Source organism: Acartia tonsa, chromosome 2 (assembly GCF_053477335.1).
Source record: "Acartia tonsa isolate MP-2025a chromosome 2, ASM5347733v1, whole genome shotgun sequence".
NCBI lineage: Eukaryota > Metazoa > Arthropoda > Copepoda > Calanoida > Acartiidae > Acartia > Acartia tonsa.
Window position 1 is genome coordinate 15,631,013 of NC_137261.1, and position 24,488 is coordinate 15,655,500.

Consider the following 24,488-nt stretch of genomic DNA (forward strand, 5'->3'; position numbering starts at 1 on the left):
TTTTCTCTATACAGGGTAGTTCCGTCCTTCCGTCCGTTCAAACTTGACCTGTAAATTCCTGTAATAGCTAAATGCGATTTAGAAAGCGTAGCAACTCTATAAACACAACCATAATGTCCGTACGTCCATTTAAAACATGATAATTTTTTTTAATTTTCAAGAGAAAATATGTACAATATATAATTTAATCATTCTATTCATCTGATTTTCGTAATGCTGATTTCTATAACAACAAAGAACAATGTTATAAGTCCTAAAAATGTAAGTATGTTAAGGACATTATCCTGTTATTAGTTTTGCAGTTTTGCAACACATTTATTTACAATTATGTTTAGAAATATTTCGCTGTTTAGTATTGACACTTTCATTTGTCCTACATTTTTAGAGCTTCGCTTCTAAGGATTTTGTCTAGTGAACGTGCTTTTTATAGAACATGTCATGTCATGTGTTTGTGGATGGGCTGGTAAACTTTTTTCAAGAAGTTTAATTTGAAATGTTCAAAACCTTTCCCTTTTTCTTTACATAATAAGGTAACAATGTGTTAAAACTAGATTTTGACTATAGGGCTTCACTATTTTGGGATGTAATAGTTTTTATTCGATTTATTTGATGTTTATTAAGCTTTATAATTCTTAAGTTTAACAATTGTATGAATACAGATGAATAGACAACGAGTGGATTTTGAAGTAACGGGCGGACTTATTAAAGTAACCGTCACAAAAAAAATTTAAGAAAAGCTCCATTACCTTAAAAATATCATGAACTTCTTTGAGTGCCAGAAAATGTATCTCATTGACCGACCAATCCATGTAATGGCGAATCCGGTCATTCAACTTTATAAAGTCCTCCTCTAAAAATTGATAAAATCCAATGTGGCTCATACGCTCAACTATGAATTTTAGCCAGGGCTTGGCAGCCACGCGTGTAAGCCTCAGTGAAATCGTCATATTATAATTTATTTATTAAGCTGGATGCCTAAACAGACTTATATTTTCAGATTAATTTTTTTGCACACAAGCTGGTTTAAATTTTGGTCTTTTGCCCAGCTGCCGAGCCCTGATTTTAGCCTACAATTACATGCCACATTGGATACATTCCTGAGATGACATGATCACTGTTCTGGTCCAGCACTTGGTAGAAAAAGTATTTGAACTTGTCGATCTGGAAAGCGGTGAGGCACTCCTTGCCCGGAAGCTTGGGCTCGCTCTCCGTGACGTCATCACTGTACCCGCGGTGGATGAAGGTGCTCCATATGTGCTCCGTCCACGTAGATTTCTACAAATTAAAAATTAAATTGTCTTAAAAAACGAAGAAAATAAGCCATTTCTAATATATTCTGATAACTATAAGTGGGGTTAAATTGCTTATAAAAAAATTCTCATGAAAAAAACACTGTATAATAATTTTTAATAAAATATGATTTATTTAAATTCGTCAAATGCTCTTTAAAAGTCAAACCTACAAAAATATGTAAGTATAATTCAGCCAAAGTGTTAATCAGTAACTATTGTTTCCAATATGGCTTCGAAACCGATTAATATCCGCTGAATTACTGAGAAGTCATGTATTGTAACGTATTATAGCCAGTTTACTAACAATATAAAAAAAATCATAATATTAATATTAGTTTTGTTAGTCTGGGCCTTCGGTCTATTAAACCTGTTTGTCATCTTTTATTTTTTTATTTAATATCCGCGGAAAGCTGTCTAAAATACGATGCGATAAACATATCTATATACTATAACAATATGTATTCTTGTAAAACAAAATTCTAACATATTTTAATTTCCCAGCTCAACTATTAGTATCTACATACTATCTAACTTTCTTGTTAATGTTAAAAAAAATCAACAATTCCTTTTATTTATTTCTTGGCTACGTGGAAAAACTCGTGATGAAGGTAGAAAAGAAAGATTGTCTTGTAAATCAGAGAGAGAGGGGACAATTGACTTTTCATTACACCACTCCCCAAAGTTTTAAAATAGCGTTTTCTTATTCTTTGGCTTAAAATCTTTGGGTTTTTTATTGGTTGGTTAATTAAATTGAGTATTCAAACATTTTAACCATCAATTTCAATTTACAGAAGGAGAAATTATGTATATCATCGTTGGAAATCTATAGAAATTTATCGGCCATTGTCTTATCCCTTTAGATGCCTGAATAAAGAAAGATTGTCCTGTAAATGGTTTGCAGACATAAAAACAATTTCTAAACACAATACAACAACAAATAATTCGGAAACTGAATCTTCTCTTTTTTTTATTGACATGTATTTAGCTTTTTTACTTCTTTTATTTTTTCTTTTGTTATTTACATCAATTATCAACACATATCATTATAATAAAGTAACAGGATGTTTGTCTGTCTGTTTGTACCGAAGGATCTCGCTAACTGCTGAAACGTTATGGTTCTCCTTTACAGTGAGGCTTATCATAGGGCCGTAGATGTTAAATAAGTCTGGGTATGGTTTTAGACTTTAACTCTGCAATTCCATATCCTTTCGAATATAAGGCCCCTAGATTCTATGGGCGCAATCGCTAATAACTTAAATGATAACTTAAACTGATTAATTGAGATAAACTGCAGATATTCAAATTAGCTTGAAATATTTAGTTTTAACAAATTTTTTTTGTTAACTTTAGGATTATACGTCCATATGTTTTGAACGGACGAACATAAAAAGTATAGAAATTATTTTTAGTAGCGAAGCTACTCTATAATTAACTTTGTCTGTTCGTCCGTCCGTCCGTCCGTCCGTAGCGCTATGGGGGAACTTTCTCGGCTCCTATTCAAGATAGACAGCAGAAATTTTTAGTGAAGATTCCTATGACAGACGAAGACCAAACTGCATAACTTTTGCACCACTTTCGACGTCATATTCTACATCTCTTTTATAGGGGTTTTCTTTCCCACTTCTCCTCTCATCTTCCTCGTTTTATGACGTCATAGGAATCAAAAGTGACACAAAAGTTATGTAGTTTGGTCTTCGTTCCTATGACATATGCCCATCTAATCTAAACATTGTTTTGTCCATCTGCCTGTTATCTGGGATGCTAGATCGATTTTCGTGATTTTAAAGGTTGCGTGTTTTTAAAGAACACAGTAATAGTGTCTGACTGATTATGACGTAACAAAAAAAATAGCCAATGAGAGGCCACTATAAATTTTACCATTGGTCAATAACGGCCTCTCATTGGCTATTTTTTTTTGTTACGTCATAATCAGTCAGACACTATTACTGTGTTCGTTTTTAAAGGTTTTGTGATTTCCCTATTTTATCAAATTAAATGTTTATTGTATGATACTGCTCTATTGTAAATTCATAATTTTGATCTTCGGTACTTTTAGATGTTGTCATCCTTGTTTTCCGTTCATTGCACTATTGTTGAATAAATAACAAAATATTCAAAGTTGGATTTTATTTCAAACAAAGAAATTGCAGTGGTTGTATTTTTTCCACTTGTAAAAATATCAAAAGAATAAAATAATGTGATATATAAAAATGGTTTTGTAAGATTTAGACACTTTGAAAAGTTAGCAAAAGGGATTGCAGACGCATATCTGAAACCGCAAAAAAACCAGCCTATCTGTAATTTAATTTTCAAGATGCATTAAGTTTCAAGTCGCGCCTTTTTTTTGAATGATCAAATATAATTCGCAAAAGAATACAAGCCGCCGATTTTTTTTTTACAAATCTAAAGCCACAGATGAAACTGCGCGGCTGCCCTGGTCTGGTTTATAGAAATAGCTGAACTAGTAAAACCTTTTATAAGAATTCAAAGAATCTATTGATGTATTATCCAACAAAAGTTGGAATTAAGATATCTCCCCTTTTTAACCTTTTAACCCATTGTGCACTATTTTATATTAATTTTTACTCGTTTAAGAAGCAAGGCTTATCTATAACTAACTTTGTATGTCAGTCTCAATGTATTTTTTTGTTTGAAAGTTAATTGCTTGGGTGATATTAGAGATAGGCTACTATTTTTAGAAAGTGTCTCTAAAATGTATAATTAAACCCTTTTTTTTATTTATATTCTTCGCTACTTATGGTTGTTTTCATCGTTGTTTTACCTCAAAAGTATTTTACTAACAGTTAAATAATATTTATTTTAAAGTTTTGAATCAATTAGATATATTCTAAAATTGGTTGAAACTCTCTTTTATCAAATATAAAATTAAATACTTAATATAAACCAAATTAATCATGTATTTGATTAATTTGTCATATAGATGATAAAATTTGCGGGTTTTTATAAAGTAGTATAAGAAAACATTTTTAAAATGATTATTATTTAATTACCTTTTCAGTTCTTTCAGATTCAGGCTTTGTTTTATCCATTTCTTTACCATCCGGCCGTTCAAAACTTTCTTGACTGCCGTTTAGTTTGGGACCTGATATAAATATTGGGTAATATCCTCTTAGAAATATTTTTTTCAATTTGAAAATTGTTATATTTATGAAAACTACACACCTTTTTTTTAATAAGATCTGTATACTAAATCCAAAAATTCATAAACCATTCATAAAATATTATAATAGAATATAATAAGATGAAAAAATGTCAATGCGCTTATTTCTATTGAATTTCATATTTCATGATATTTTTGCTTCCAACATGAATAATTCATTTTCAATATTGTTTTAAATTCGTTCCACTAGAGTAGGTTTATATATTTAGAACTAGCGGATGCGCCCCTAGCATTTAAGGAGCGTTGCGGAGCCGTTTGATTTTGGTGTGGCTACGGCTCCGCAAAGCCGTCTGTGATGATTGCGGCTCGGGCTCCGGCTACGGCTCCGACCTAAAATCAAAAAAAACTCGACATATCTTTTTCCCCCGTCTATTGAAGGTTTTAAAAGTTAAATTTTTTGTTAAATTGGACTTGAAAAACTTAAAAGGGGCATTTGCACATGACAAAACTGAGTTATCAAATTATAATTTATAAAAAATCTCTTTGTTTATCTAGTCCGGAGCCGGAGCCGTTTTTTAACGAAAATTACGGCTTCGGCACCAGCAAAATATGGAGGCTCCACAGCTCCTAGCTCCGCAACACTGCATTTAAGTATTGGAAGGGGTAGTTTCATTAACCCAATTAATTAAGTAATAATTGAGTTATAAAGCTCCAAACATAAACCATTACAACTTTATCTTAAGAATAAGAAACAAAATTCAAGACTTAATTCTATAAAACGTTCAGAAAAGAAATTATATTACATACTTCTCTTTCAAATAATATGTTTAAGGGAGAATTTGGATAGACTTTGTGAAGCTTACATAAAATGGAGAAAAAAAAATTTTCAGTATTTATTGAGCTACATAATAAATACCTTATTAATTTTTATAAAAGACTAGCGGCTACGCCCCTAGAAGCCTCTAGTGGCACTTTAAATGTTTTTTTTTTGTTGCGTTCAAGTTTCTACGATATGTTGCGTAAGAGTCTCTTTATACGATACCTCGCAATGTTACGTAGGAGTCTCTATACTTAAAATAAAAATTTTGATTTATTATTATTTCTCTTGGGAGGGTGGCGGTACCCTCCACCAAAATAGTTATAAACCTTCCCGGGACCTATGAGAAGCTACCCTGTTAAGGAGAACCCGATAGTTTCAGCGGTTGGCGAGATCCTTCGGTACAAACAAACACACAGACACAAAGACATCCTGTTACTTTAGTATAAGGATTATACTTTCCAAGCTGAACCTAAACTAATTTAACTGGGTATAGGCTTTTTGAATTAAGTATTTCTATTATTATTTTAATAAAGTTCACTTTTTTGTGTGTTCAGATTAAGGGTGAATGCTTACCTCCTATATCAATTGATTTAGAGGAATGGGTTTTCCATTTGTCCAGCAAATTCTTGGTTCCTTTGCCCAGTCTATTCATGCCTACAAATTTTAAAATTATATTTTTCAGTCGCAAAAAAGTAATAGTTATTTCTCGCATCGTATTATAAACGGCTTTCCGCGGATATAGAATTTACAATTATAAGATTAAAACTAGTTTTTTTGGCCCCGAGGTGCCGAAGGCACCGGCTAAAAAAACTTGTATTAATCTTATGAAACTGCTAAAAAAAACTGGCTTAATCTTATGAAACGGCTAAAAAAAAATTTTTTAATCTTATGATTGTACATTTTTATATTCGTAGAAAGCTGGATATAATACGATGCTAGACATAGTTTTTTCGTATGGATGAGAACCGGTTCCTATCCACTGGATTCGAATGAATACGAAAAATTGTTTTAAAAGTTTTAATACCGCAGTCGCTTCACTTTTTTTGGCCGCGCAACTTTGCAAATGCGATGCTAATTGCGAATCTCGATCTGAATTCAAACTGAAAACTTTGATTTTTGAGAGAGAAAAAAAGAAATAAAGCTTAAGATCCTTTCTGTACTTATTCTTGAATAATCTATAATACAAAGTAGAACGATGTCTGTCTGTCTGTTTGTTTGTAGCGAAGGATCTCGCTAACCGCTAAACCGATCGGGTTCTCCTTTACAGGATAGCTTCTCATAGGTCCCGGGAAGGTTTATAACTATTTTCTTGGGGGTGGGACACCCCTAACCCCCCCAAAAAAATTAAAAATACCCCCCCCCCCAATTTTAATTTCTTTTCAAAACTAAAATTGAAATAGTGGGTTCGACTACCCAGTCAAAATTTTTTTTTTAATTTTCTTTAAAATCTAAAACACGAAAACATTTTTGGGTCAAACCTCTTGGGGCAAAGCCCCTAGAGGCAAGGGGCGAAGCCGCTAGTAATTAATACAAAGTAATAGAATCAAAAAAGTTCCACCAAAAATATTAATAAATAGATCAATTATTAATCATAATTTGAAATGTACAGAAATTTATCTCCTATTCCTGAGCAGGTCCACTAAAACCAATGAATGAGAAAATAAAATATTATCAGAACTATTTCTAACAAATATCATGAATATTAGGGATACGTTAATTTAGTAGAAATGTTTTAGGCTTTTCAACTACTCCCCACCCTCCCCCCCCCTCCTTCCCTAGAGAGAAGTTGGTTAAAATTCAGCCCTTCACTTCCAATTATAGATTAAACAAGATTTTTCTAAAGGTGGGGTAGGTTTTTTTTCTTAATGGGATTTATTTTGGAATGGTGGAGGTACCCTCCACTTTATTTACGAGCCAGGACAACTACCATTTTAAACGAGAACTCAGAGGTTCAAAGTTTTCGAGATCCCTGTTTATAAAAAAACTCACTGTAAATAAATATACTGTTATTTCAACATAATTACCAGTGGCTGCGTCCCTAGCAACTAAGGGTTTTATATTCGATGGATATGGAAGGGCAAAAAATAGCCTGAAACCTTACCCAGACTTACAAAATTAAGATAGCCTAAACCCATCTCAAGACCTATAAGAAACTTTTCTGTAAAAGAGAACCATATCGGTTCAGCGGTAAGCGATTTCTTTTGGTACAAACAAAAAACACTAAATAATTTATATAATAGGATGAGGAGCAAAAAGCAGTCCAATTTATTCAACACAACAAAAATTCCTTTTATGCCTGTCTCCCAACAAATCCCAGATATTCAGAACTCAGATTTAAATCTGATTTTGTCAGTTTTCATCAAATCCTCTCTTAATTTGGAGAATACACGAAAAATTTTCCAATTTAGAGTTGCCAATTTTAAAAGTATTGCATTCATTTTGTGCAAAAATATTGGCAATTATTGCTTGTAACTCGGTAGCTAATAAATCAAATTGAGAAACGAACAACATCTCATTAATTCTAATAAAAAATTAGCATGAAGATTAAATGTTTTTTTTATAAATCTAACATACTGTATACTAATGTATACAATCCTTAATCTATAATACAAAGTAGAACAAGGTCTGTCTGTCTGTTTGTTTGTACCAAAAGATCTCACTAGCCACTGAACCGATCGCGTTCTCCTTAACAGGGTCTCATGAAAGTGTATAACTGTTTTGGGGAAGGGTACCACATCCCTCCAAAGAGAAATTGCCCCTAGAATAAATTACCTATCCCATACAAAAAATGAAATTAAAAAAAAACTAAATTAAAAAATTATGTTTTTTGGGGGGGGAGGGGCACCCCTCTCCCTCAACCTCCCCGTATTTTTTTTATTTTTCTAAAATTTAAATCAAAAAAATGGGATTTGGGATTCCCCATCTTAAAGTGCCCCTAAAGGCCTTACGGGGGTGAAGCCGCTAGTAAAAGTAAACAATAGCTGCAAGTTTGTATTCAATTTTCTAACTAACCCCGTATGGCTTTCCTCGAAATACAGCTTCTCAAATTCCTGTTATGAATGTTGTCATATTTGTTTCAAATTTGAATCTAAATGCAACAATTGAAAAATGAAAATTAATCAAATAAACTTGTTATTAAATTTATAACTGACAACTAGATTGGTACAATTTCACAAAGAGAATAGTAACTTTTAAAAAATAGCGTAAAATTATGAGTAAGCTTCCAGTCAAATGCGCTTATTATATTTATTTTACTAACTAATAATAAAAATTGCAAAAATTAATCATAATTTTCAAATTATTCTTTATATGCATTAAATTATGTTTTTTCTTTGTTAAAAGTAACATTAATCATCGATCACTAAACAAACTATTCATTGTGGGCCCTCACTTCCACAAGTTACTTTACTCCCATAGTTAAAACTACCCTGATCTAATTCTGTGTTAAATGTGATCAAACTCTAGCACAACCGCTTAATGTCGGGGAATGTCTTGGCCAAAAAAAACAGTGCAACTCATTACCATGCACATTTTGGACTTTCAGACAAGAGTCCTGCAATCAAATGGTTGGTTGGTTACACAAAAATAAGACCAAATGGTGTAGTGCACCCTATCCCATCTCAGGGATGTCCAAGGTAGGAGGTAAGGGATTGTTTCCCTAACCCCCCCCCCCCCCCCCGGAACGTTTGATTTTTCATTTTCAATCCCCCCCCCCCAATTAAAAAAAAAAGCTTTTACATCCTTGCCTCTATAATATAAGTATTACCCCAACCCCCCAAAACTATTTTTTTTTTTAAATTTTTTACCCCCCCCCCCCTCCTCCAGAAATAAAAAAAAGCTTGGAAATTCTTGTAACCACCCCCCTTCCCCCTAACCAATTTTCGAAAGTATAAACCTTTAAAAACCTCTTATTTTACTCCCGCAACCCATAAAAAAACTAAAAGCTTGCACGTCCTTGTCGCATCCTCCAAATGTTATCCAGGTTATTACCTTGTGTATATGTTGGGTAGTAAATGTACGCTACTATTCATATTTCATGTTAATTAATATAATGATAATGAAACAGTAATGATAAAATATGCAAATTATTTTCTTTATTTTCATTAAAGTTCTTTATTGATTATTTCCAGAAGCGCAAATCCTGTATCACTAAGGCATGTTAGTATGTTTATCTGAATTTGTTGCGCTACCTTTACCATGGAGATGGATACAGCGTAACTCCTTTCTTCAAATTTTTGACAAGGATCTAAAGAGATAAGACAATAGCCAATAAATTTATGTACATCCCCAATGAAATACACAAATATAACTGTTCTGAAAATTACAATAAGTAATTGAAACGTTTGGACCAAAATTCCCAAAAGTTGCCAAGCAAACGAAAGAAATTCTTATTATAAAACTTTATAGATTTGAGTAATAAACAGACAATATCTCCTCCCTCCCAGCGTTTTTATCATAATTAACCTCTATAAAAAAAACATCCCCAAAGGGAAGAATTGATAATCATCAACCCCTCACACTGAACACAACAAAAAATAATGCAATTTCAATTAGATTAATCTACAACAGTTTTACAACATTAAAATATCTAATACAAAATACCACCAATTTATTATAGTTAATACCTTTTTTTTGGGTTTAGCTTTCAATAAATAAGCTTTTTATATAAAGATGAAGACATACAATACAAAAGACCAATGACAGGCCAGTATGCATTTTGATTGACCAATGGTAAAATATATACTGGCCTATCATTGGTCATTTGTATTGTTCGCCGTCATTTTTTTATTAGGCACTATAAGCTGCTTATTTCAATAACTGTTTTTATAGTTTTTTTTCAAATTTAAACAATTGAAAATTAAAGCTACCTCCTTGATTCCATTTTAACCCCATAAGGCGTCTGGGCGACTCTTCCGCGCCCGCCGTGATTGTGCTTTCACTTCTGCCCACAGTTCCGCTGCCACCGCCACATACAGACTCACTCTTGTTCAAACTATTTGATCTAGGACTGGCAATATCTACAGATTTGTGTGCACTATCCAGGCGGGACCTCATCTCATGGCCCATCCTAAAAAGGGACTGTCTACAGGTTGAGTACTAACTACATACAACAGAAATAGAATATATTAATATACTTTAATTAAGTGATAATGTTTTTTTGTGAAGAATTAAAGATTTCATTCTTTGAGTCTTAAGTTTTAAAGGTACTAATAATTAAATATAATTTTCCAATTAGCTTTGAAACCTTTTATTATCCGCTGGATTGAAACCAGTTCTCAACTCCACTGAAAAATCATGTATCACATCGTTTTATAGATAATATTTCACAAATTAAGAATTAATACAGAAAATTGGTTTTAATCTTATTTTCTTTATATCAATATTCACGGAAAGCTATTTTTAATACAATGCGATAAATGACCATTAGCTTCTTTTAAACAACTGTCGATACTATATATACAAATTTTTGCTCTAATGCCAAAAAAAAACACTTTTTAACATAAACAATTTTGAAGTAAGATTATTAACTTTGATATTAATATCACTAGTGTGTTAAGGTATTTTTAAATCATAGTTTTAAAGACTTGAGCATAGTTACTAAGATACCAACTACCTATAGTATTTTATTTTTAAACTGTATTACTTAAATTACAAATTAATTACTTTTTTACAATTGATTTAATGTTATCATATTTTTTGTTTAACTATTTTAAAGGCCATTTTTTGATTCTAATCTACAATTATATTTAATAAATAAAGGGTAATTATCTATGATAACATATACTACATAATTATTCTAGACATATTTTTCTGGGCTTACTTATTTTTATCACAATTTCTGCTAATACAGTTTTATACCTCTGCAATATTGTTCGAACTACAAGCGGCCAAAAAAAGATTATTTGTTATTCATATTCATAATTGTTATCAAAACAATCTCTTATAAATAATTGCTTTTAATATAAGCTAAGCATGTATGGGAAAAAACATGTTTCTAGTCACTACGGAATGGCTGTTAGGGGGGGGGACTTAGCCTAACATAAATACAAATATTTTTTACAGTATGATAAAAACCATTAATTGTGAAATAACAGGGCTTCAATGAATTTTTTGTGGATTTTATACCGAATTTAAGAAATTCCCTGCGCCTTTTAGTTACAAAGAAAATCCTAGAAAAAAACTCGTAACGATTGTGAAAAACTAGACATAAAATGTGAAATTCTATTTACTAAATGGTATTAGTTTAAGATTAAATGGGATGAAAGAAATAACAGGGAGAAAGGGAAAAATAAATCCACAAGTCTTCAACTAAATTTGGGGTAGTTTTAGGTACAATTCATGTAACTATGGATAATTCATATTATTATGGACTGTTAACTAAAAAACTGACACTTAATCCATACCTATGGTGGTTTAACCCTTTAACCTTTATAATTAAAATTGTAAAATATCCTTTATTTACTGTTCCCTGTATCTCTTTTAAAAATGCACTTTTACATTAATCGCTTTAGTTAATGTTAAAGCATTTTAAAAATTTGTGATGCCAATTCAATAATAAGCTTTTTAATATAATTTTATAAGCAATTTATATCTAATACATTTTAATTGAAAAGGTAAGCTATTGTTTTTGCTATATCAACAAAGTACTATTAAATAATTTTCCAATATGACTTCGGATTCAATTTAATTTAACGGGATGAAATTTGGCTGGAGCCATAATGAAAAAATGTGTATCTACACCGTATTTCAGCTTTCTATGAAAATAAAAAAAAATAAATGCATTCAATTTTTTTGTTCAGGGCCTTTTCCCTCTTCGGGCCAACAAAATAGGAAGTAATACATAAATATTTTTTTTCTATTCCGCGGAAAACTGTTTTATTACGATGCGATAAATATACATTACAATATAGGGTCTATTTATAGCGGTTACCTGCGCATAATGCTAAAGCTTTAAAAATAAATGAGTATAATACTTTTACTCTTTCTAAGCTGTAGTATAACAAAAATACACTGTGGGGCAAATAAATGAGAAAAAAATATAAAATTACTTGCATGTCTATGTTTGCATTCTATTCAGCAAAATTAGGCTTTTGGTCAAAAACTCATTTTCAACTTTTTATATAGCGTATTTTTCTATAATAAGCATTTTCAGAACTTGAAATCCCCATTGGGGGTGCGGGTTAAATTAAGTTTCTAGCACCCGAAATCCTCATAATCCTGTCCTTAACTCAATGTACAGTCTTTCTGATACAGTTTTAAAAAGTTATGTAATGGGACAAAGTGTCTTTAAAAAATCAGCTACGTGACGTCATAAAAATGAGGGATTATCCATCTTTTTTTAGGGGTTTTCTTTTCCACATCTCATCTCCCTCATATTATGGCTGATTTCTGAGTCACTTTGTCGCACTACAATGTTATAATTTAAGATAAAAATATTATATTATTGCTATTTCTATCTATTTTTAACAAGGTAATCTTAAATACTATTTTAAAAGAACTCACTTGGACCCAGTAGAGCTTTGGCTTGTGATGCTACTCAGTGAAGAATTTGACTTACTTCCAAACTCTGATCTATAAATTAAACAAGGATAACACAATCCATAAGAAGAAAATATTTTTTTAAAATAATGGATGGGCTGATTTATAAAGCAGATATGCAGTGGTTTTAATTCATGAATATCCTTTTATATAGAGTACTAAGCATTTTTGTTTGTAGCGAAGGATCTCGCTAAACACCGAACCGATATGGTTCTTCTGTAGAGGGAAGCCTCGTATTAGCCTTGAAATGGTTTTGGGCTATTTTTCTAACTTCCATACTCATTCGAATAAAGAGCCCCTAAGTGCTAGGGGCGCAGCCGCTAGTCTATAATAAAATTTAGAACGATGTCTGTCGGTCCGTTTCTCTGAAGCTTAAGTACTTGTAACTGCTAAGACGATTGGGTTCTACTCTTCAGGGAATATACCTACTGGTTCTGTGGTGGTTTTAGGCTATTTTCTCATGGGGTAGGACACCCAAACCCCCTCAAAAACAAAAAATCATCCTCGTTATTTTCCTTTTTCTTTTAGTTACCTCACATTTGATTTTTGATTACCTCTTGGGGAAAAAAGCCCCTGGAGGCAAGGGCGAAGAAGCTTGTATTTATATAAAAAAACACTAAAATAATACAAAAGTTAGAAATTTCTTCTCCCCCTTCCCACATTAATAATTTGGAATAAATTGAAATTAAGTATCTTGTGTTGTAGTGTTTTACTTCAGGTCAGCTTAGATTAGGTTAAATTGGGTATTGGAGACCCCCGTAGGGTTGAGGCACAGAAGGTTGAGCCCGCAGGAGATATTAAGAAAATAATATTAACGTCGACAATAATTTTCTAATTATTCAAATTCTCATATTTCTATAAGGAAAATTATCTTTTAATATAAAGAACAAATAAGTAGCTACAAAAGATGAAAATGTAAAATTTTGAAATCAATTTTGTATAAAAACTTCACCTCAGTTTAAGATGATCATTTTTCTTTCCGTTTGATTCTATCTCCATCATTCTAATACATTTATAAATAAAGTCTCTGGAAAAGAAAACTATTAGATTTACTTGTCTAAAAAGGTGGACATTTTTTGTGATATTCCGTAAAGTTGGAAGCAAACATCCAGTCAAATGCGCTTGTTAGGTCAGACTGTTCTTAATTATGACTAAATAGTCTAAAAATAGTCTTATCTAGAACCCGATCGGTTAAGTGGTTAGCGAGATCCTTCGGTACAAAGAGACAAACAAACATTCTTTACTTTAAGGATAAGATTCAAATGGATTACCAAAGTCGAATACCTGTCCATTTACTTTTTAGATAGCTAACGTTTAGCGCCCCTAGCATCTAGGGGCTCCATATTTAAAGGGATAATGAAGGGCAAAAAAATAGCCTAAAACCATATCTGGACTTCTTCATAAAAATAAAATAGCCTAAAACCATCTCAGGACATAATCTAAGGCTTTACTGTAAAACAGACAAAAAAAAGTTTACTACTTTATATAATAGAATAATACATTTATTTACTTATCTAATAGTACAATGTTAATATTAATTATATGAATGAACAGATGAAATTAATAAATATAAACTTATCTTGACAAGGCACTATATGTTAGTGGGTTTTGTACAGGGATCTAAAAGGATAATATAATGGCAGATAAATGGATCATATCCCCTTATGCAAATTACAATTAGTGGTTGAAACGTTTCGAATGAACTAACCAATCAAAATTCAATAAAGTCAAAAGTTATTGAGCTAACGAATAAGAAAACGTTATTATAAGACTTTTGGGACTAGTGTAATAAACAGCCCAATGTCCCCTCCCTCCCTGGGTTCTGTAGCAATTCTACTCAACAAGTAAAAAGAGTTTATCAGCCACGAGTTGGTTCGTCGGAGGGTAAAAAAAAGTTGTAACTTTATGAATTCACAAGCGAATGCGCTTCTAGCTCTAGGAGCTCTGTATTTGAAGGATTGTATAAAAACTATGTAGCCTAAAACCATCCAGGGACCTATAAGAATCCTCCATAAAATTTTACTTTATGGGTTTAGTGAAATTATTTTCAAAGTTGTTATTGCTATATTACAGTTTAAACTACTGTTTTGTAATTAAATATATTATTTATCATGATTAAATGTGGCTTCGCTACTTATACCTTTGTGTGAAAAGAAAGTTGCAATATTAAATTATAAAAAAGAAATCAAATTATTTTTCATTTACAAAATTACACAAAAACTCTTTTAACATAAATTACATAACATGACGTAACAAAAAAAATTAGCCAATGAGAGGCCGTTATTGACCAATATGGTAAAATTTATAGTGGCCTCTCATTGGCTATTTTTTTTGTTACGTCATATTTTTTGCACCAATACTCACAGCATCATTTACAGGATAATAATTTGGTTTGAAAAAATATCCAATTATATAAAGTAGTAAGTTTTTTTTTGTCTGTAGCGAAGGTTATCACTAACCACTGCACTGGACCGAAATGGTTCCCCTTTACGGTACAGCTTCATATAGTTCCATAAAGGTTTTGTTACTAGTGGCATCGCTCCAAGTTGAGTTTCAAACATTTAATCTCTGTTGTAAAATCAAAAACATATTTATAATCAAGTGCTATTTTTTTTCAGAAAAAAAAGCTATATAAATATTAAAAAGTGACAAAGTAGCGGGTTCGTAATATTTTCACATTAGCTTTTCTTTTATTTTTAGAACCTGCGAAAATTTCTAACCCTATATGTCAATCATTAACGTTTTCCTAACCTTATCTAAAATAACCTTTTAGAAGCTACTGTAAAAATGCGACGAAACCCGCTACTTCATTTTCATTCCATGATACTTTTTTAATGTCTTCTGTGTATCATATCAGCGGCTACATACCTATCATTTGGGGACTATGAAACCTAAAACTAACATGAACATTAGATTTATAAAAGCTTAAAACCACCCATAGACAATATGAAGCTTACCTTAATTGGAAAACCTAGATATTATATATGGTTTTCGAGATATTAGCGGACAAACAAATAAAAAACCTTCTTTCTTCATATAACATATAAAAGTATAAAAATAGAAATTAACTAAATTCCACAATGTTTAGCCTTGTAGTGACTAAAAAGAAAACAAACAAACAAACATCAAACATAAAAGTTAATTACTTTGCTAAATTACTTATACTAATGCTCTATAATTAAATGTTTAACATATTTTTTTTTATTTTCAAATAAAAACTCGCTTTTTGTTTTTTTTATAAAACTGTAATTTGTGACACTGAATGCAGGATAATTTTGTTTAATTTTCACTTACAATACAATTACTGGAAAGTAAAATGAAAGTTGTATCTATGGTACTGTGGTCTACTTTAGTTATCAATCAACTAGTGACTATCTCTTACCCACCTTTCTTACTCCTTACCCCATTATACTTCTCTCTTGCAACAATTCCCTTTCCATTTCTTGGCTGTTGATCGTGAAAACCTCCATTAAACACCTTTCCCAAAGTTTTTTTTGTTGTTGTTGAAAAATCTCCGAAATTACTCTTGCCTTTAGCTCTCTTGGGAGAGGTTTGTTTCGGTTTCTGCTGAGCTTCCTATATACTACTGGTGTCTAATCCCCCCCCCCCTCCCTCCATCCCCGTCTCTCCCTCTCTTTCCCTTAATATAAATTGTACACACCTCCACATAATTGTCTGTATGTGTGGTCTGTAGTGCTATTGTTAAATTGTCTGTAATGCTTCTATCATCCGTCAATGTCCACTTCTTTCAATTGGTTTCTCTATTTTTTCTTCTTTTTATTTTTGTCAGATTTAGATTATTATTTCAGTTTTCAGAGAAGGTGAAGGGTTTTGTATTTTTTAGTATTAGAAATTGTTGCAAATTGCAATTAAAAACTCTTTAAGTCTGATAGTTATTTAAGGTAGGAAGTGGAAATAGGGTAGTAATTAGTACGCCAATTAGTCCCCAAAGTTTTATAATAACGTTTTCTTATTCGTTGACCTAACAACTTTGGGGACTTAAGATAATTTTGATTAGTTGGCTAATTAAGTTAAGTGTCCACGCATTTGAACCACTAAATGTAATTTACAGAGGAGGTAATTTGGTGTTTTATAATTGGCAATGTACATAGATTTATCGGCCATTACCTTATTCCTTTAGATCCCTGTATTTATTAAGTTTATTTTTCTTGGATTACAAGTTCAATTCGTCACGCTTTATTCCATTACTAGCAGATTCGCCCCTAGCCTCTAGGGGCTTTGCCCCAAGAGGTTAAATCAAACCAATTTTTCATATTTTAGATTTAAAATAAAAAATAAAAAAATTCTTTGGGGGTGGGGGGGAAATTTTTTTTTGGAGGGGGGGGGGATAGTGGACCCCACTATTTTAATTTTAGTTTTAAAAAAAATATTTCTTTTTTTTTTGAGGGGGGGGGGTTTCTTTTTTGGGGGGGTTGGGGGTATCCCACTCTCCAAGAAAATAGTTATAAACCTTCCTTGTACCTATGAGAAGCTACCCTGTAAAGGAGAACCCGATCGGTTTAGCGGTTAGCGAGATCCTTTGCTACAAACAAACAGACAGACAAACAGACAGACAAACAAACAAACAAAGAGACATACAGACATCGTTCTACTTTGTATTTGATTACTTACTGTGGACGCACAAACTTTTCTATGTACAATTACTAATTAGAGTTAAGCTTGTTTTGGGGGAGCCCTTGCCCTACGGGACATTTAAAAAAAAATGTACATAACCTAAACTAACTAAATATGAGCATTCCTTAAAAAAAATTCAGGAAACAGCAAATTGAAATTTGTTTCTACACAAAATGTTTTTAAATAGTCTAGACATAAGAACGTAATTATATTCTGACCAAAATTATAGAGTTGTTATTCTCACAAATCAGACCTTTATGTTAGCTGAAGCATTTTGCAGAGTTTTAAATGGATATGATTATTTTAACATATGATTATTCAAAATGGAAGAGTAAATTTTTTTTAAAAAACAAGGATGACAACATCCGTAAGTAGCGAAGCTCAAAAATTACGGACTGACATCCGAAAAAATTAACTATAAAGCAGGGAATTCAAAATAAACATTAAAATAAAATAAATCACGAAACCTTTTAAAATTTATAATATGGGAATCTAGGAATCGATCAGCACCACTACAAATAAGCAAATCTTAATAAAACTTGGTGAAAATATATAGACTATGAGTTAGTTTAATCCCTGAAAACTTAAGTAGTCTATCTAGGATCCGATCTAGCACCCCAATTAATGGGCAAATCTTGTTGAAACTGAATTAGAGTTTATAGAATGTAAATTTAATTAATCCCTAAAAATTTTAGATGTCCATCTCGAATAGAAGCCGGAAAAAAATCCAAAACGTATCGGACGGACATTTCAAATTATAAAGCAAAAAAGGGATATGAAAAAGGGTAATGTAAAAAGTGTCCTTGCAAGCCAATTATGCCCACTTAGTTCATTGCAAAATACATCACTGTCTCCATGTGGCTAGAATACAGGAATAGGACAATCAAAAATAAATTTACTTTTCTGGATTATTGAGAAAAAAAATTGAAGTTTCATCTTTTTTCACAATAGCTTTTGAGGGGTTAATTTAGGTTAAATTAGAAAATGTTAATAAATTCCCCGCAGGTTTAGGAAATTGGCCCCGCAGGGTTAGAAATAGGAGTAAAGCTGCTGTGAAAATAAGACGAAACCGACTACTTCGTTTTCTTTCCATGATTCAAAATACCAAAATAGAAATAGCATAAAGTAATCATCCATTTACCTATCCCCCGTTTCCCTGAAGTGGATGTCATAATTCATTTTTTTATATTTGTGATAATGATTTTCAAAGGAAGTTCAGATCTAAAATCAATTTCATGAATTTTAGCTTGCATACGCTTCAATTTCTCATCATTTCAACATTTTTTTTTTTGTTTTTTAAATATTAGTTATTACGCAATTGATAGTTGTATTCAACCTATACGTCCTCTAAGATCTCTTAAGGAAAAGAGTAACAAATTGGATTACAGTTTAATTAAAAATGTATTTCATAATTACATGATATAATAAAAATGATGTAGTCGGTTTGTCGCGACTAATGTGATGCTTCCTAATGAAAATAAGCATGCAACCTGCACTAACAAATTTCTAGGATCCACAAATTTGGCCCTATTGGAGTACAGAGACCGTATCATTTGACAAGAAAGCTAGAATTTCAAACACCTCGTTAAAAGGCAACGTAATGAATTTTTTCAGACAAGAAAGCCTGTGATTGTTAAACTTCTAAAAGCATACAATTGTGACATATTAAAAGCATATATGATGTTATTTGAAGGGGCTGTGATTCAGCCAATTAATATTATTCGAAGTTGTCGAATATTAAATATTTTGTTGGCGTAGAGTTGGCGTAAAACTTGTTTATTTTATATAATTGAAAGGAAGTGGGTAATAATGGGAGAAATATGGGAATAGGGTTGTGGGGAAATTTTAACTCACAATTGTTTGTCCGAATCACATTCCCTACTTCCTGGTTATATGGTTTCTATACCCCATCAAGGTCTAATTCTTGGATCCTCTAGAAAATAATATACATTAACATGGAAACAATATGTCAACTTATTTTCATAGTTTCATAGTTTTATAATTTTTCTTTTTCTTTACAAAATCCCCACAAAAATTAACTGATGTATTTGTTTTCAAACATTGTTTATACATTGTATAAAAGCCAATATTATTTAAGAATGTACAAAAAATGCTAAGCACCCTTTGAAAGGTACTTAATATATTTCAATTGAGGTGGAAAGGCACTTAAATATTCCCCTTTCTTTCCTACATGTGTTAATTTGACTTTTTTGCTTATAAAAAAATCTCACAATTAAAAGCAAATTAAAAAATATGTTTCACTATAAAAACTTATTTTGAAAATTCAATTCAGATTAATTTGTAAAAATTACAACTATAATTGATATTAATAAGAAATGAATTTACAACTACAAACAGTTTAGCATAGTAAGTGTAACTCTATAATGTATAGAAAAATATTTTATTTACAAAGTATAATCGACATATAGTTTTTGAGTTATGACTGAAATAAATGCTTGCATAAATTCATGGAATATTTAACTAAAATTACATCCATATGTTTTCAGATATTCTTGATACTTATTCTTTAAAATAATAAGGAAAATTAAATCTTTAAAATACATAAGATGACCACATCCATGAAAGTGAAGCGCGCAAATTCTAAATTTAAGGGGTTGTGACTTTTTTACCCTGACAAACCCCTTAAATTTGGTGCATCGTGGAGGTTTAGACAATTGCCTAGGGGGTGCAGTTGTAGGACACTTATGGGGAATATAAACCCCACTTAATTTTGCCAGGGGGTATATAATCTTCTGTACTGATAAAAATGCAACAAACTTAAATGGTATACTGACGTATATAAACTAATTATTGAAAAGTTTTGCTTTTAATAATTATGTTAGATAACCTTAAACTATCTTAATAAAACATTTTAAAGGTAAAAATAAAGTCCTTAGACTTTTTAAGAGGTTTCAAATTTTGAGTTTTGAAACTTGTATTTTGTAATTAATAGGAAAAAATAACATAATATATTTAAAGCTTGGAAAAATATAATACATTTATATAAATCTTAATATTTTATATTATCTACAATCAAACAATTTAGTGAAATATAATATTTACAAAATTACTTATCTTTTTTTATTATTTACAGCTAAATTAAAATTGTAACTTAAATGTTTACATTTTTTATTTATATTTTGCGAATTAATTTTAATTTTAAAGTTTATTTTGAAAGCATCATAAGAGTTAAAACAGGTTGTTTACATTAGATTTTAATCACAAATCAATTTAAAGTCTTAAACATTCACCTTGGCTTTCAAAGAAAAATAATTGGTAAAAAGAAGTTTTACCAAATAAAATCGAATCATTGAAAGAAACCGAAGTAGTGGGTTATGTCGTCTTTTCACAGTAGCTTTTGATAGGTTATTTCGGGTTAGGTTAGGTAAATAATAGTGATTGCCCGCCGGGTTTGAGCCCCCATAGGAGAAAAGCTACTGAGAAAATACGATGAAACCCGCTACTTCGTTTTCTTTCCATGATCCCTAAAATCAAACCTATTCTAACCTTAAAAACAAATAATCTTTGTGACTTGAGATTTGGCATATTTGTAAATTTTTTTTAGCACTTGATACTGACTTTACACTTCAACACTTTGGTCTTATCAACAGGGAGCCAGGGGATATGACAATTGAAGATTATTTTATCTTTTTTAAATAAAAATTTTTTTAATGGAGATAAATTACGAAAATGGTACTCCAAATTACCAAATCCCCTTCTAGTTTTTATTAATGTACATTAAATGCAAAAACATATACTTTTAAAATTTGATTATAAAAAATTATTTAAAAGAATGAGTATTGAAAACAACAAACATTATAAAATAAAACGTTTCAGAAATTGAAAAAAAATAAGAATTAATATTTATTGTGTCCTATATAAAAAAGGAGGGATTTTTTTCATAATTCCGTAAAGTTTGGTGTTGGGTTGTAGTCAAAGTGTTCTTAATTTTTTTACCAAATGTATATACACTAGCGGCTACAAGGGGTGAAGACACTCTCTCCAAAATAGTTTAAAAACTTTCCAAGGCCTATAAAAAGCTTCACTGTAAAGGAAAACAACATCGGTTCAGCGGTTAGCGAGATACTTCGGGACAGACAAAAAACGCTTACTACTTTATATAATGGGATTAAATGGTCCATAATTAAGAACAGTTTGACTTAATAAGAGCGTTTGACTGCATCCCAACAACCAACTTTACAGAATAATGACCCTCTGTATTCTTTCTGAACTTAAACCTGACTAATTTGAGGCAATTTTATGATATCTTATTATTACCTATATGTATATAAATCTCACTTGATGACAAATTATGAAAAACAATGTGCTGTACGTTGTTGCTGTTTATGTTGTTGTTGATGATGTTGTTGATTTTGTTGTTGTGCTGTGGTCAGTATGCTGGAAACAGTCATATGACGTCACTGGCCTGACTGAGCCTGTCTCCTGTGCTGATACCGCTCACACTCTGCCTATGCAAAAACATGGTAGACATCAATCCGTATAATAAAGTAACAGGATGTCTGTCTCTCTGTTTGTTTGTTTGTTTGTACTGAAGGATCTCGCTTACCGCTGAACTGATATGGTTCTCTTTTAAAGGGTAGGTCAGAGGAATGTTTATAACTATTTGGGGAAGGTATAACCCCCCCAACCTAGATAAATTGCATAAAGAAAGAAATTACACTTACCCCCCCCCCCCAAGTTTTATAATAACAATTTTTATTCGTTAACGTAACCACTGTGAGGACTTTTAAAAAAATTTTTATTGGTTAGGTCATTAAGTTGAGTGTCTAAACTTTATAAACACAAATTATAATCTACATAATTGTTATTTTGTACACCAATTTTGGGGATGTACATCGATTTCGTGGTTTTTGCCTTATCTCTACAGAACAGAGGTGGATTCTTTAAAAAAAATTGCCCCACTAATCGCTTAGTGGGGCAAAATTGTTTTCGTGAAAAATTCACCAAAATAACATTAAAATCTACAAAAATTAAACAAAATCATAGGAGGGTTATGAACATAAGATTTTATTTAATTTTTGTAGATTTTTTATGTGATATTGGAGGATTTTTCACAAAAACATTTTTGCCTACTAAGCGATTAGTGGGTAAATTTTTTTTTTAAAAATCCTCCTCAGATATCAATTCTAGATATTTTTTACAGCTAAAATTCTGAAATCCGTATAAAATAATATCTATAGGATATAATGAACTAAATGCCTACATATTAAAGATAAAAATGAATAAGACGTTAAGTTCATTTTTATCTATCTTAAAACTTTTTACATATTTCTATAAACTGTGTAAGAAGGAAATTGAGTTTAAGTATGCACTAAAGTTTCTTCAACTTGAAAGCTTTTTAAATCTTAGACTTCAAGTTAGATAAATTTATATAAAATAAAAATATATTGGTACAATATGTAGAAATTTATAAATTTAATGAAACAACAATTAATCTGGAACCAGCAATAGTGAATATTAATTCTATATAATAAAGCTTTTATTATTCACAAAAAGAGAAAATAATTAAAATTTCGGATCTTAGAAGGAAAACGAAGTAGCGGGTTTTGTCGTATATAACAACAGCTTTTCTCCTATTTCTAGCTTCTGCCTGGCAAATTTCCTAACCCTGCAGGGAAATCATAACCATTTACCTAACCTAACCCAAAATATCCTATCGAAAGCTACTGTGAAAATACTACAAAACCCGCCACTTCGTTTTCTTTCCATGATCCGGTTTTTATTCACATTATTTATCTATGTTTATTAAAAAAGTAAAAATCTGCGAAGAATAAATTAAATCTTACTCAAAATTAATAATCTCTAGCGTCCATAAATACTTTTGCTTTAAACGAAAAAAATACCTGATATAAATTATATGGCAAAGATAGAATATTAATTATGATACAAATAAAATTAAAATAGAAATTCTTGTAGAGTGGCTATGCTATCAAAATATTAAATACTCACGTAGCAGTGTTGGATGCTCTGTAGATATCTCTCTTACTTTGGTACAGATCATTCGAATCCGGCACAGAACTAAAGTTCCTAAAAAATATATAAAGTATGATTAAATCAGAATATGATAGATCCACGAGATGTTGTCATCCTTGTTTTTATAGCAGATGCATTATATCAAATTTGAGAAACAATAAAGATAGTCATTGCTTAAAGCACCTTTTCTTTGTTATTGATGTTAATATGTGTTTGTCTAATTTGTTATGCACCGCTTTTAATGATGATGTTATCTTTGTTTAAGATAATTTTTTTATGCTAATATGTTTTTTCAAAATTAGTTTGCTTTCTTTTGTCTGATTAAAAATAATAAATTTAAAAAAAAATTCCTTAGAAAAAAATCTAAAGCTGATTAAATTTTTGAAGAAAGTCTAATTATCTTTTTTTAAAGAAAATCCTTGGAATTTATTTTCTTTAAAATAAATTGCAATTGCAATAAATTAACAATGCAATGAGAAAAATTAATTGGATAGAGAAAAAAAAATTTTTAACTTTAGAAAAATCTTATACGTGTTTTTTTCCCTAAAGTACCTTGCAGAGCCAAAAAAAAATAAATAAAGGGGGAGTGTTAGTCTTTTGTTAGTTTGTTCAATACTTTAGTTCAGGTAATATTTGACACTAATTACCCCCGCAGGGATATACACTTCAGGTATAGGCCCCACAGGGTTAGAATCCCCAGCAGGGGTAAGGCATTGGTAAAAAAACTGCCACCCGGAATTAAGGTGGTTTATTGTCCTATATGTGTAGGAATATAAAAGTATTTGGTTAAATTTGGTTGAAGCGCTAGAAAATGTAAGTGACGTTATACAAATACGTCTAAAAAGGAAGGATGAGAGGAGAAGTCGTAAAGAAAATATAGATGGATAATAGATCTATTTTTATGACGTCACACCTGACACTTTCCAGCGCTTCAATATGATTACCTGTAAGCTGGGAGTAAACAGTAAAGAAGAATAGGAAATATTACTCCGCACCCAGCCTCCACGCCTCTCACTATGGCAGGATCCAGGTATTCCATTCCTCGGAGGCCAGGCATGCCTGCCAAAATATTCAAGTCATCAAACAT

The 24,488-nt window shown here is 31.2% G+C and overlaps 3 protein-coding genes across 5 annotated transcripts in view; 1 reads left to right on the plus strand and 2 right to left on the minus strand.

The window, feature by feature from the left end:
• The window catches only part of LOC145312721 (uncharacterized), a 30,682-nt gene extending 16,887 nt beyond the window's left edge, over positions 1 to 13,795 (minus strand). The window contains exons 1-8 of one of the 2 annotated variants that reach the window (XM_080151974.1): positions 13,725 to 13,795; positions 12,737 to 12,805; positions 12,165 to 12,182; positions 10,102 to 10,301; positions 5,807 to 5,887; positions 4,304 to 4,395; positions 1,098 to 1,275; positions 747 to 850 (exon numbers count right to left, since the gene is read on the minus strand). In XM_080151974.1, the coding sequence (XP_080008100.1) occupies positions 747 to 850; positions 1,098 to 1,275; positions 4,304 to 4,395; positions 5,807 to 5,887; positions 10,102 to 10,301; positions 12,165 to 12,182; positions 12,737 to 12,805; positions 13,725 to 13,774 (792 nt within the window). In that variant the 5' untranslated portion in view covers positions 13,775 to 13,795. The remainder of the gene's footprint in view (positions 1 to 746; positions 851 to 1,097; positions 1,276 to 4,303; positions 4,396 to 5,806; positions 5,888 to 10,101; positions 10,302 to 12,164; positions 12,183 to 12,736; positions 12,806 to 13,724) is intronic. The other variant, XM_080151975.1, reaches the window with a different exon arrangement.
• The window catches only part of LOC145305586 (mannonate dehydratase-like), a 284,200-nt gene that overhangs the window by 26,600 nt on the left and 233,112 nt on the right, over positions 1 to 24,488 (plus strand). The gene's annotated exons all lie outside the window — the stretch shown is intronic.
• Positions 18,790 to 24,488, minus strand: part of LOC145305522 (uncharacterized) — a 48,002-nt gene continuing 42,303 nt past the window's right edge. The window contains exons 11-13 of one of the 2 annotated variants that reach the window (XM_080147166.1): positions 24,346 to 24,460; positions 23,378 to 23,455; positions 18,790 to 21,872 (exon numbers count right to left, since the gene is read on the minus strand). In XM_080147166.1, coding sequence (XP_080003292.1) covers positions 21,866 to 21,872; positions 23,378 to 23,455; positions 24,346 to 24,460 — 200 coding nt within the window. In that variant the 3' untranslated portion in view covers positions 18,790 to 21,865. Of the gene's footprint in view, positions 21,877 to 23,377; positions 23,456 to 24,345; positions 24,461 to 24,488 lie in introns of both variants that reach the window. The other variant, XM_080147158.1, reaches the window with a different exon arrangement.